Genomic DNA, 14,766 nt, shown 5'->3' with positions numbered 1-14,766 from the left:
ATACATCAAGACGTTTAACAATGAGAATAAATCCGTCCAAACATAAAAAAAAAAAATTGTTTCACTTTTAATGATTTGAACTAAATTAATGATGAACAAACTCTTATTTTCATCGTTTCAAAAAAAACAACAACTGAATGTTGTTTTCTTGTGCAGTCTCCCTTATTTTCTCGGTTTGTCTCATTTGTGTGTTTATTTACCTGCATGGCATATAACTAATAATATGTATAACACACGTTGCTCAATTACAGAAAAAAAACCCGTGGTGAGGTTTGTGCTTTTATTTTAAAGGGAAACTTAGCCAACTTCCGCTTTCCTCTGCCTCGTTCTTCCTACTTGACAGCCTTGTAACGAGTTTCTGAGACAGCATGCAGGCTGGCAGGCACACTGGAGGAGCAGAGCGCTGAGGGGCGTCCTGACAGCAGCAGCGGTAGCGGCGGTACCAACAGTGGGAGGAAAACAACCTGTTCTCCAAGTTCTCCACAGTTTCACTCCGCCTCTCTACAGCCCTAAAAACCAAACTCCAGTTCCATTAAAAAGTTTGCTCTTTCCTCTGAGGGTGGTGGAGATCATCCTCATCATCATCGTCGTGTGGCTTCTTGAGTGAGCAGTGGTCATGTCGGGATCGCACTGCAAAAGTTTGTACCCCTTCAGCGGGGAGCAGCACCAGCAGGGACTGAGCTTCGAGGCAGGGGAGATTATTAAGGTGGTCCAGGCTCTGCCTGGAGGCTGGTGGGAGGGAGAGAAGGATGGAGCCAGGGGATGGTTCCCCTCCAGTTACGTCCAGGTCCTGGAGGTAAGGCTGCAGAATCGATTGTTTTGACTTTTTAGGACTGCATTAGATGAAAATGTGCTTGAGTAAATTGAACTTATTTGGCTTTAATTTTGATGAAAACAAGCAGAAAAGTGTATTTTTAATGCCTGTGTGACTCTTGACACACACACAGTAACAGCTTGGTTTGAACCACAGATGCACACTTGAAGATAAAGACAGCATTGAATGATGCTCTAACAAATAGTTTCCCCGTGCTGTGCTTATCAGATTAACTCAGACCTTCCCAGCAGTCACCTCTCCGCCTGGCTGAGCGGCTGCGCACTTCCTCATTCCATACGCATTCCAATGAAGCGCTCAGGTCTCCTCTCTGTGCGCCTGACTGCTCTTCATGGTCAAAACCTTTCAGTCCTCGCCCTATCTATCCCCTCTGGGGGTTTAGCCACACTGCTGCTTCAAGTCTCACTAGATCTCATACCTTAACATCGGCATGTATGGCTCTGAGAGGAGTAGTCAGTTTTTGACACCACCCTGTGTTCTGAGAGTTGGTTACAATCATGTTGGGCACTAAGCCCAGCATTCTCAGCGATGGCATTTTTATCTTATCTAGATAGCATATGCAGAAACTTGATTAGTGACAGCTGAATGGTGCTGAAGAAAAAAGGGCCATTTGCAGGGGTAAAACAAAAGACCGTTCAAGCACAGCATCTCTTATCTGGTCCCAGACCAGTTTAGGGACAGAGCTGATGGGTGGGGCAGTCTGGTGGTGCAGGTTGGAGAGTTTCATCAAGCAAACCACAGTTAGCTCTAAAGGTGCAACATGTTGGAAATGAAATGGCAGAAGGGTCTTTCTGCCTAATAATAGGGTGATGTTCACGTGTTAGTGTTTTAATCATGAGTTTCAGTATGATATGGCTCCAAATAACTTTAATGAATCATGACACTGAAATGTGTGAAAAGTTGCCTTTTATAATGAGTCAGGCAGAAGTCAGAACTACAGCCCCATACACTCCCATGTTACACTGCTAACACAAACCCCCTTTGGGGTCGTGTCAGGGAGGGGATCCGATGTAAAGCTGGTCAATCAAACATGCATTGCTAGCCGCTGTGTTGACCCCTCATAGCAAGGGAGCAGCAAAAATAGCTTTTTAAAAAGATCTCTATGGACAGTTTCCCTCATCATAGTCAGTGCATGATGGGTAGTTTGTTTTTAAATCTAAAATATCCACATGTGCACTGGTAAGACCTAAATGTAGGGACATTGCTGCTTTGACTGATGCATGGACAGAGGTAGCTAAAGCTCCCTCGCAGACTGATCAGCACCAGAGCCCAGATTACTGTAAGAAGTTTGAATACTGAAATAACTCGAAATGATTCACCGCGGCATGTGCATGTGTGTACATACATGTGTGTCATCTAGGAAAAATGTGGTCCTGGAAAGAAGTACCACAAACATAGTTTTGTGTGCTCTGGCAGGTGTCTGTTTGTCTGACTGTCTGCCGGTCCACGGGCAGATTGTGTCAGCTTTGTTTGAGATGTAATTACAAGACTTCACAGGTGTGTAGTAGAAGGCTGCATTCCACAAGGATGTGTGATTCCTTTTTGTGTCTTTGACATTGACGACATTTCATCTCATTTTGGTTTTATGTGTTTTTGTATTTTTAGGTGTTTTTTGTTGTCTTTGAAGTAATATTTTTCTGTTTTTTCTGATCATTGTTTCTCTGGACTTATTTTATCCCTTTTTTTGTTTTTTGGTTGTTTTGTGTCTCTTTGTGTCTTTTTGCTGATTTTGTCCCATCCTGTAGTTATTGTGTCTTGTATTTTTAGGATTATTTTGCATGACTTTGTAGTCATCTTTGTCTGGCTTCAAACCTTTTGTTTCATCATGATAACACAGCAGTCCTTTTAAGCATAGTGCAAATTCTACATGTCAGTAGCACAATAAACAAACATTTGCTTGTTTCTTACTGGTATAAATCTTCATTGTTGCTGTTATTCTGTGGATGAAGGATGAAATCTAGTTGCATCAGAGCTAGACTGAATGCACTACGATATGTTATAGGCCAGAAATCACCTTTGAAATGCTCTTAAGAACTCTGATTAGGTGCAGTCCTCATGGTAAGAATACTAAAAAGATGACAGAATATTTAATTTTGTAGAACCGGCCAGTCTTCCCCTGCTGGGTGCACTGGCACTTTTTGTAAATCTCTGATGCAATGTGAGGAAAGAGCTCGCCCCTTAAACACGGGTGCATTTGGAAACAATAGCTTGCTTATCTGAAACAAGGTGTGACTCATCACACAAATACAATTTCTCCCCAGTTTATTGTGAACCCACAGAACTCTGCGGTCTGCAGATCATGTTTGATATATTCAATGTTGTGGGTACAACCGCCAGAAGTAACCGCTTACCCACAGTTCCTGTCTGCACCGGAGTGGAATCTTCTAAAAATAACCTTACACATCAGAGAAATGACACAGGAGTAAAGTGAGGAAAGTCACTCATCAGTTAGCTTTGCTGGTTCAGTATTGAGCTGGTAAGGTGTTTTTCCCCCTGTTCTCTAACAGCATGAGTCAGTCTGTTTTCCCCAACAGGCCAATGACGTACACTGGGTTATGTTAAGTAGTAATTCTAAAGCCGACCATAGGTATGAATATGAATGAGAATATGAATAGTTGTATGTAATATATCTTAGTTCTGCAACAGATTGGCAGCCTGTCCAGAGTGTACTCTCCCTCTTGCCGTATATCAGCTAGGATGAGCTCTAGCCCCCTGTGATTAGCAGAAAGTGGGTAGAAACAGTTAATGACATTAACTTTGGGTGAACTAACAGTTAGTTGACAATATGAACTAAAACTAGCATGAACAGCATTTTTTCCAGCATCAACAAAAAGTGCAGGCTGTCCCCAAATCTCTCTATCTCTCTATCTCTCTATCTCTCTATCTCTCTATCTCTCTATCTCTCTATCTCTCTATCTCTATCTATCTCTCTATCTCTCTATCTCTATCTCTATCTATCTCTATCTATCTCTATCTATCTCTATCTATATATATATAGAAACTGCCATATACACTTAAGGTGATCGTAAACATATAAACCAAAATAGGTTTTGCACTAAACATTCTTTTCAATGTTGTAAAGATTGTCATTTTAACATAGGAGTCTATGATCATTGGCTCTCTTTTAGATGTCTGCCTCAAGTGGCCATTAGATTAACTGCAGTTTTTTTTTTTTACTCCTACATTTGCTTCATTTTTCAGCTCTGAGTTTACAGCGATGCCTCATTAACTCAGCCGGTGCTGTTTGCATGTTGTGAAACTGGTGTCATTAAAAGTTGCCCAATTAGTTATTGGAAGTAACAGTTTGCAATGCACCCATGCATGCACAGACATCATTGCTGGGTTTATCTTGTATGAAAGAAATGTTAAAAAGGTAATTACTCTCAGATAAGATTTAAATTGTTTCCCATATTTCCTCAGAGTTTAAAATTCAGGGCAGAAAAGCAGTTAAGATATCAGTGATTAAAGAAAAGATTTAATCCCCCACCACCTCTTTCCACCCCTGTAATGTTAATCCTATCCTAATGAGCTTAATGCAATATTAGGTTAAAGAAAACAGAAACTAAGTATACCTCTGTCAACACAGACTCTACTACCAGGATTATAGCATTATAATCTGGAATGAAGGTTGACCTCCCACTTCATGTAAGATAAAGTACACTTGAGATTTCACAGTCCGTGTGTCATCTGTGCTGTAGGTTGATCAGACATGTTTTGAAGGCTGTAAGACTGCACAATGAAATGACTAATAGTGGAGAAAAAAGCCACTTCTGTATTTTCCTCATTTAGTTTACGTATTCAAACCTCTGTCAAAAAAAAATCTGTTCTCTGGTGCAGAGTAACTCCGCTCCCTAACTTTCAGAATCATAAGTGATCATAAATACAGGACATGCATTAATCCCTTTGTATAGCTGGCACATTTAACAATGCAGCTGTGACCTGGCTCTGTTGTCATCTTCAGCATTGTCGCTTTGTTCTACAAACAGCGTCATTCTTCTGAGCATAATGAATCATTCACATTGTAGTTCTGCTGTTTTTAACAGACCAACACTTGTTGCTGCTTTAAAGTTGGGCTAATATTCAAAGCAACTGCCTGTTAAAGACCAAAAGCTGAACTCTTAGCAGTAAAACACATTTAATATTTACTTCTGTTTATCTTACGCTGTGTTTTCAGGATTTATTTTCATCTATTCTTTGTCACCGTACAACTTACGGTCTAATTTTAAATTTAATTACAATGGTTACTACAGCATGGACCTTTTCTAGACTTCTTGTGAACATGTCATTAGTTATTGTAACATTGTACTCCCCAACGTTATTGCAAGGATGTTGCAACATAACTATAACGTAGTCCGACTGAGTCAGAGACAAGCAGTAAGAAAATGATACATGTTATAAGGAAGCTTACAAGCTTTGCTCTTCAGGAATGTTGATAACAATTAGAACCCAACCGATACAGGATTTTTAAGAATGATACAAATACTTCAAAAAGCCAATATTCTGATATATGGCCCTATTGACATATAAAACAAAAGCAGATTTCCCTAACATCTGTTTTGTGAAGATGGGATACAACGCATATCATGGTGACCAGGGTTTTGTAGGAAAGGAGAAATCACCTTGTTGGTGCAAAAATACTGGTTTATGGCCATCAGACTGTATTAGTTTTGGAGGCTTTTGTAGATTCAACCAAAGAAATGGGAACAAATCATGTCATTTCAACAGGCAACGAGTAACAAAGTTTTTAAAGAGACCATTTTAAATTGGTTATGTTATGTGGTTCATTCATTGACCTCGGTGTTTCTATGCTTGACATATTCATAGGTCAGTGTAAGTGGCTTAACAAAGACAACAGAAAAAATGGTCAGGCAATAGCCAGTGTGCAAAGAGGAGATCTTGAGAAAGCCTGGGGAACGATTGTTCAAGATCACTATAAAAAATTACAAGAAAGTCTGGCTGCTTGGAAGCAAAATATAAATCACTGGTGTGTGACTCAAGACTTTTGCACAATACTATAGCTGCCAGGTGATGTCACAATGATAAAATCAGGACTTAGCTGCTATAAAGGAGCCACTTGGCAAAGGGTTGGAGGTACCTGTTACCTTTTTAATGTAATGGCTGTATTACATATAAAATACATATAAAATTGAATTAAAATGAGTTCAAATGTATCCAACTGCTCCTAAAAGTGTTTCCCACATAGTTACCTGCAATTATTTGGCCAAATATGAGAAACAAAGTCACGCTGTCATGTTTTTTTAAGATGACATCCTCCCACAGTTATCTTGCAAAATCAAGTTTTTATTTGATAAGAAATTTAATAATGCTGCTCCCAAAGACGCTGTGACTAAAAACAGTGGTATGACACATTACATCACTGTTTGGCTCCTTAATGTCCAACTATTAAAGAGGAAATGAAAGAGCAGGTCGTTAAAGAAGTGATTGACTTTTTTCTATTAGGAGTTCGTGCATGGTTCGTGAATGACATCACTGCATAGAGTTTAGATGTGAGGACTTTTGTCAGCAAATGAATACCATCCTTCCGTCTTTTTAGAAGTTCCTTTCATTCGTTAGCACATTTCCATCTCTATTCTTAATCACCCCAACCCGCTGCACATCCTTTCCAGCTTGATCTCCCTGCCTAGCCAGTCAGTGCAAGTTCTTTTCCCCTTCCTTTCGGTCCGGCCCCACACACACTTCAGAAAAGCCTTTTCTGCCTTTGCAGTACCCCTAGCCTCCCAGTACTCCTGTCTACTTCTTCATCTCTCTGACTTTCCTACTTTGTTAACCTTTGTTAACCTCTTCTTTTGAATACTTTCCTGTACTTCCCCTTGTGTCGCTTTGTCCACGTTCCTCTCTTCAGAGGATACACCAAAAACCACCTTGGCGGTGTTCCTCACTATTCCGTCTGTCCTTTCTCTTCCCTGGCATCCAGAGTCTGTCTCCTGAACTCTGCGCAACAGTCTTCAACTTCCACCTTTTAATCCTCACCTCTGCTTTCACTTGCTTCCTCTTCTTAATTTCCAAAGTCATCCTATAGGCTAGCATTCATTCTCACCTGCGACATTCTCTCCTGACACCATATTCACATATGAATTTACTTAACAATTGGGTCATGATGAACTGACAGGCTTTTTTTTGCCAATTCACACACCGGTTGAATTTGTTTATGCAAATAAGATGGCAGGTTAACTGATAATAGAATAATTTGTAGTTGCAGTCCTGGCTTCAGCATAAACAGACAGAATCTAGGCCATGCTGAGGTGACCCTTCTAAAATGGGTTTAATTCACTGAATTGTTGACACAGTGGGTTATAGCCCTTAACAACTGGGCAGAGGGTACTTATATGCTCTCGTTACTCTGGGGCTATATATGACATTTCCATAACAAATCAGGGCTCCCCATGAAGTGTTACACTATCAACATGGGCACTTAACATGTAACCAAAGCCTTGCAGCTGGGGGCTGCCTGGGGCCATCTGGAGGGAGACTCCCCACCGCCTCAATTCCTTCATATAGATAAAATATTTTTAGTGTAGGTTTCCCAGTAACTTATGGTTAAGTGCGAGTTTTCTTCCATGGAAAATGATGTAATTCTAATTTTCCTATATTTTAATATCAGTATATATTGTTTTTCCTCCAGCTTAAATGCTTTATTATTAAGTCTTCATGTAGCCAGGGGAACTACTGTAAGCAATTTGGAACAAGCTGAAAATGGTGGAGAACCACTTTGTCTACTTAATGCTTGTCCCAGCAGAGAGTCAGCTGTGTTTATTGTGAAACCGGAGCGCTGAGAGCTATTTAGGGGGCTTCTAGTAGAGGTTTTAGGACGGTGATTTAGGCTGGCATAATCCGTGGTGTGGAATGCCGGGGGTCAGACGACTGCTGGCGAGCCTTCAGCGCACAGCCAGGTGTTTCCCCTGCACGCTGGAAAAGTAACACCACCGCTCCTGCGCTGATGTCATTCTGAAATATAGTCACTTGTTGTCACGGAAAGCAGTTTGTGTGGAAATATCAGCTGGATAACTGTGAAGTACCCACCTTCACAATCACACCTTATCAATCACAATCTGTTGTTTGTTTTGACACTGAAGATGAGCTGTGTTGTTTTTATATATCTCCTTGCAGAAATAATAACTCGGTGCATTGGAACAGACAAAGCAAGGTAGAATGCTTTCATTTCTATCGTTCTGCTGAACTCACATGCCGCTATTTTAAATTGTAGCATGAGACACATTAGCTCAGTTAAAGTGCAATCATAGTTACTTTCACTTAGGCCTAATTCAGCCAAAATGTGTTGACACATTACTCCGTAATAGTGCGTAAATCTGTGTGCTGGGAAAACTCAAAATGAATGAACATATTAAACTGTTGTTTAAATCTGACTCTCACTCATGTGTGTAAAGCTTCTTTGGACTGAGCTCGGCTGAGGGTTGTGCTGTGAAGAGTATTTGCAAGCACGCATTGTCTGAGCTACATGGAAGATGGATGGTGTTGGTAATAGTTTATGTATCGAGTGTTTTTGTTGCTGGGATTATAGACTTGTTTAGGCATGTAAATCATATGGTCATGTCAGGAAAGAAGGTGGACTCCCATGGGAACTCCTGGGATCTTTAAAATCTGTTGCTGCTGTACAGCTCCATCTCCAGGCAAATGTTGCTAATAGGTATAACCATACCTCTAGAAACTTAGTTAACTGTACTAAACCTAAAGGGTGGAGTCCCTTTTTGTAAGCTACAACTGTCTAGTTTTTGTGTGATGAGATTATACTGCTAAAATAATAACATAAATCTAACTTCCTTCCTTACTATGAGATTGTAATCACTGGAAGGGGGTGGGGGTGGTTGTCAGCTTGTTAGTTTCTAAAAGGTGCTGCAAGGGGATGTTTTTCCCTCTGTTCAACAGTGTAATAATAAACATGATGTCTACCCTTCAGGTCAGTGCTGAGACTCAGAGGCAATGTTTCTGTTACCTAAAGCTTATTATTTTTCATCCAAAGTTTCTGGTTACAGCTGAGAGTTGGAAAATGTGTTGATGCAATGATAGTCAGCTCCTTCTTTCACTCCTACTCTCTAGTGCAGGGGTGTCAAACTCCAGGCCTTGAGGGCTGGTGTCCTGCAGGTTTTAGATCTCACCCTGAGTCAACACACCTGAATCAAATGATTAGTTCATTCCCAGGCCTCTGGAGAACTTCAAGACATGTTGAGGAGGTCATTTAGCCATTTGAATCAGCTGTGTTGGATCAAGGACACATCTAAAACCTGCAGGACATTGGCCCTTGAGGCCTGGAGTTTGACACCTGTGCTCTAGTGGATCAACTGTTTCAAAGAAATCCTCCGATTTTGTAGGTATTATGGATTTTATTATGGACTGTGAGGTGGAGATCTTCACTGGACCAAAACAGTCTCTGAAAAAACACAAATCCACTGTAAGTAGATTTATAGATCCCAAGCACCGCAAGACCCAACCTGAATAGACCAGAGAATAAGAGAATTTATCCAAAATGATGCTGACCTAGAAACCCAACCCAAACTCTGCTGGTATTTAGGTATTGAACATGTTGAGACAACCCAATTTAAACTAACTAGAATTTGGTCAATTTGGAATTGGGTAAGGTCGGAACAAGTCAGTTCAGGTGGGAAACGGCAGATAAATTATAACATCTATAACGAAGTCTATCAGTAGGTAATTCCCAACATGACACACACAGTCTTAACCAGGAGGATTAGGTGGGACAACCTGTACTAACTGGAACATTTATGACTCTTTTCCACTAGCACCTAGTGGGCTTGACTTTGCTCTACTCTATTCAGTTTCAGTTGTTTTCCATTTCAGTTGAGCACCACCTCGCTGTGGGTGGGATCGTTATAGCAAGGCGCCCCGAAAGTCCCGTGACGTCTTTTGTGTGTGGCACAAACACAGCACAATAATGGAGGCGATGTTTTGATACGTACTCAATCATCCAGGTAAGGAAATCCTAAAAAGTTTATGCCCTTCATCTGGACATAGTTTCAAAACGCAACGCCGAGATGATCAGAATCAACTTTTTGGGAATGGAGGCGAAGGTATAACTGCTATAGATATAGGTGTATAGATCTGTGTCAGACTCTAGGTAAAAGACGAGAGCCAGAGACCACACTGTTGGTTTGTGGTCAGCCATTTCCTTCATTGGTTTGATTCTTGTTAAGAACTCACTCTCATGATTCATCCAGTGTCATGACTCCCTGGCCAATCAGTGACATGCAGACTGATGGCGTTGCATTTGTGGCTCGACGTAGCTCGGGGTTGAGCATGTAGTGAAAAGTATCTGGTATCAGGTACTGCCACCTAATCGTAACCCTAAAAACCAAGTAGAGTAGACTCGAGTTGAGTGGACTAGGTAGTTTTAGGATGGCACAGTAAAATCTAACGCCTCATTTCCTCTAGCGCCAACTATCAGCTGGTCACGGCAAGAACTGCATTCGTTTCCGTTGAGAGCTCAGTGAGTTTAGTACTCGAGTGGAAATTGGAATAGAGGATTGAGACCATATCCGATCTTGAGATAAGCAGGCTCGTGCAGATAAGCTCTGCACACTGGTGAGCACGTTCCTCCGCATGCAGAACATAGCATAGTAGGACATTATTTGTACGGGTGAAGTAGAAAAGTCACAGGGCATGTGAAATTCACATAAACTTGTAGAGGGCAAGATGTAACAGAACGGGCTTTGTTTGTTGTAGTGAAACACACTCTCACACACACATATATGCATGTGCTCAACGATGAGGCATTGGACAGACAATGACAGTTTGTGGGAGCATATGCACAATATCTCTATGTGACTGAGTGCATGTTTAAACAGGCATGTGAATCCCTCCTCCTCCCCGAGTGTCTGATGTGTCTCTAAATCTGGGAATGTGGCTTTGCTTTAGGCTCCCACATCTGCCCAAACCAAAACAATGTCTCCCAAGTAAAGATATGGTCTGCAGACCCTGTCACTCTGTTTCCCCCTTCAAGAACTGTTTAATTCTTTCACTGCACCACCCCTCCTACATTTACTTTCGCTGTGTCTTGACACTTTTTTCTCCTTAGGTCTAGTAGGCGGCGGCCCAACACGCATGTGAGAAATTTCTCCCCCACTGAGCGAGCCCAGAGGGTGAGGAGGTCAGTGGTACAGTCTCCTCTGAGGCCCATTCATAACACAGATGATAAGATATGTTTTCAGTGGTTCGCATGTGAGTCTTAAAGTTTTTGTTTCACATCAGTTTTTGCCAGTTCCCAGTATAACTTTCATCTTTACTGTTTCTTTTTCCCAAAAATGTTTAGTTTGTATTAGTTTTAGTCTTACTTTGTTTTGTGGATGTTATTTGTCAGGGGAAGGAATATCATCTTTGTGACAGTTTCACATTTTGTGACCACACCTGGCTGGATCATCATCAGATCATTTGGTCCCGGGTGAAGGTGTTGATTGGGCATCTGTTGTTCTTTTTCAGTGTCAGCATTTCATGTGTGAACCCAGGATGTGCAGACATGACAGTGTTGCCCTAGAAAGGGAAGGTGGAGGTATTTATGAGTGAATAATAGGAAACAGACACTTCCACTTGCTGTTACACCTTTGTTCCCATGCCTCTCTGACATGTAGCGTTAGGAGATAGAGTGAGCAGGGAAACAAGATCGCTGCTGCATGCCTCAATACGATTCTGCAGAAACTCCAGACCAGAGATGGCCCCCACTCTCAGGCTGCATCTTAGAGTTTGTGTATGTGGCTTATGCTCACTGGTGGCTGTTTACGACTCTGCTCCAGTGTGTGTACAGATGGAATTTGTTTGGTTTCTCCTCAAGACGTGCCCGACTGTATGCAGCAGGAAACGACTAAACTCTGATGCAAACTACAGGCTGCATTTTATTTTGTTTTTGAAGGTCTAATTAGAGTAAGGATCAGGATTCTTGTAACTTTGTTATTATCTTTGGTAATAACTGAAGCAGACATGTACCAACCTAACCAACAGATTACAAGCAGGGATGAATTAATCCTTCATCATCATAGGTGGTAACCTTAATCCTAATCCTAAAAAAAAAATACAAACAAGACAGCACAAGCGAGAATAGCCCACAGACGTTGTTTGTGATACATAGGCTGAGCTGTCCGTAGGCTGTGCTTAGAACCACCACAGAAGCCTATTGGATCAATCTAATCATACTTAAAGTTGGGTTTTGTCTTAAGTGACTCATATTCTGCTAACTCCATAGTTCTGATATTTGCACCTTACTAGTGAACTAGCTTTTCTTGATTCACAGACCAAGATAAACCTTATTTGCCTCACACTGGGCCTCAATGCAGCCTCTCCATTTACTGTCTATCTGAAACTGCTCGCTTTCCTCTCCCTTTAAGCCATCTTTTTTTCTGATTGGCTGCGCCTCACAAACAGAAAGGTTGAACTGCAAATGGGCAGCGCTTAGGTGTCCATATAATGGTAAATGGACTGATTCTTATATAGCGCTTTTCTACTCTCAAAGCGCTGTATACAACATGCCACATTCACCCAATCCCACCCATTCTCCTAAGCACTGACTCTAAACTGAGTGCTTTTCTAACAATATTCACACTCTGATGGACGCATCGGAGAGCAACTTTGTTAGGGGGTTAGTATCTTTCCCAAGGATAGTTGATACTTGGCATGCAGACTAAAGGAGCCAGGGATCAAACCACCAACCTTCCGATCAGTAGGTGACCTGCTCTACCTCCTGAGCTACAGCCACAGTGGGAGTGGATATCTACTGACATCATAAAGCCAGGAGTAGAAAGGGAGATCTTATTTCTTCCTGCCATTGTAGTCTTGTCACAGAAATGCAGAGCAGACTATACACTGTACATATTCCGTGACTTGGTGTAGAAGTATGATTAACATGGATTTCATTTGTTAGAAATACCCATAATTCTTTGTATCAAGTCAGTACAGCTCAGCTGTTGCTGCCTGCACTTGTTGCTGCAAATCCACATGTTGCTGTGAGGGCCAGTACCTCCTGAAATTACAGCACCGACTCTGTGGTGCAATTTACAAAAACAAACAAACCAAAACAAATATTGAAATTCGTATTGGCCGTCCTGTTACCGGCCGTAGCGCCTAATCTGCCTCCTCGGTCTGTATCACGTGTAACTCTGTATGGAGTCATGCTTACATTTGCAAAACGGTTTCTTAATTCACAGACAGAGAACTACAACAGCAGGCTTTGGAAAACAGGAACAACTTTAAACAGCAATGTTTGTGTTAGCTTCTGCAAAGCCAATTTCAGATGATGTGTTCAGGTCATATGTTATTAATAAGTATTCATTTTCAGTTTCAATTTCATCCACTTTCCTTAATCTTCAACTCATCTATTTTCTTCTTTCTTGTTCTTTTGTGGCTACAAATGCAGTATTTACACAAAAGCCAATTCATTTTGTTTGTTACTGAGACTAAATCACACTCATTTTTGCAGGTGCTGGTAGTGTGTCCACAGTGGGCACAGAACAGGTGCTGTACCTTCAGAGTGTGGTTAGCAAGCCTGTTCTGTGTGGACAAATTCTGTTTCACTGAACTGTAGTTGGTTTAAAACACTATCTTATGTAGGAGGTCTTCCAGATGAAGGGAATCTAAGTAAAAGTATGTGGGAAGAGGGTGTAGGGGATTGGAATTCAGCCTATATATAGCACCAGTTGTCCACTTGCTGGATCATCTTTGAAATTACAGTAGTCAAGCTTTTCTCTCATGTTCCTCTAATCCAGGGGTCGACAACCCGAGGGACGCTTGCAGGGTTAAATAATGGCACGACCATAGCTGGACTGGCCATCGGGCATACCGGGCATTTGCTCGGTGGGCTCATGATTTTTTGCTGGCCGGTGTGTAAAAATAACTCAGTTGTTTGGTGGTGGCTATGGCGTAGCTTCCACAGGTTCAGTAACATTAACAAGTGGTGGAGACCAGCAGGTGTATTTTCGTTATGCTGACTTTTTACAGTCAGTTACAATAACTCGTACTAGCTAGCATGATGGAGTTTCTATACAGCTGGGTGGGTGCTTTGATGTTACTGATAGTGAACTTTATTTAATTCATAAGGTTAATTATTAGAGTTGCCAACCGTCCCGGAATCGTCTCGTATTCGGAGAAAATATTACGCGTTTCTTATTGAGGTGAAAAGGAACACAGTTTGTCAGGTACTTCAGCTACAATGAAAAAGACACAAAGCTGGAATTTTTCTGTGTCTTTATGCTGCACAACTGTTTCTTCTTCTCTCATTCTCTCCCCCCGGTTGTTATTTCAATCATGAAACTGATCAATGATCAGCTGATCGACTTTTCTCTCTTGTTTGTTTATCTCCCACTTTGTTCTGCTGTTGGCCATGCTTCTTGTTGTGGTCATCTGTTGTCTTCCAGTATTTTCTCTGTAAGCGACCTTTCCTTGACCAATGAGATGAGCGGTAATCTGACTTGTCATACTCGAATTGTCATAAGTGTGCTGTCAGCTCATTGGTCACAAAGCAGGAGAGGGGCTGGGAATTATGTTTTCAAACAAAGTGTTAATTCCATTAAAAGTTAGACTACTTTTGATTCTCACTGTATTACGGGACAAAGTGCGTCCCTTATTAGCTCAATACGGGACGTGTACTTTTGTTTCTAAATACGGGACGATTCCGTATTTTAAGGGACGGTTGGCAACCCTAGTTAAAACTGAGTGCAATGCTTTTTAATACAAAGCTATTAGCATTGAAAGTCAGGGTCAATTTTCCATGTATGTTTCATCCTGTTTCTAGACTAAGTTGGATATTTTGGAGTCAAAAAATATAGTTTATTTAGCTATGAAGTCACACCCAATATGTAACACCATTTAGGTGATGTTAGATGTTAGTCATTCCCAGTGTTGGGACTAACGCGTTATTAAGTAACGCGTTACAGTAACTACGTTATTATTGTGGTAAC

At 41.2% G+C, this 14,766-nt stretch overlaps 1 protein-coding gene across 1 annotated transcript in view; it reads left to right on the top strand.

Annotated features, from left to right (window-relative positions):
• Nucleotides 1-336: 336 nt before the first annotated feature.
• Nucleotides 337-14,766, top strand: part of gas7b (growth arrest-specific 7b) — a 62,131-nt gene continuing 47,701 nt past the window's right edge. Inside the window, exon 1 of the mRNA XM_005721911.2 lies at nt 337-796. Coding sequence (XP_005721968.1) covers nt 617-796 — 180 coding nt within the window. The 5' untranslated portion in view covers nt 337-616. The remainder of the gene's footprint in view (nt 797-14,766) is intronic.

This window comes from Pundamilia nyererei, unplaced genomic scaffold, assembly GCF_000239375.1.
Source record: "Pundamilia nyererei isolate P.nyererei 1_Seehausen unplaced genomic scaffold, PunNye1.0 scaffold00005, whole genome shotgun sequence".
NCBI lineage: Eukaryota > Metazoa > Chordata > Actinopteri > Cichliformes > Cichlidae > Pundamilia > Pundamilia nyererei.
This window is presented reverse-complemented; position numbering and strand designations above follow the sequence as displayed.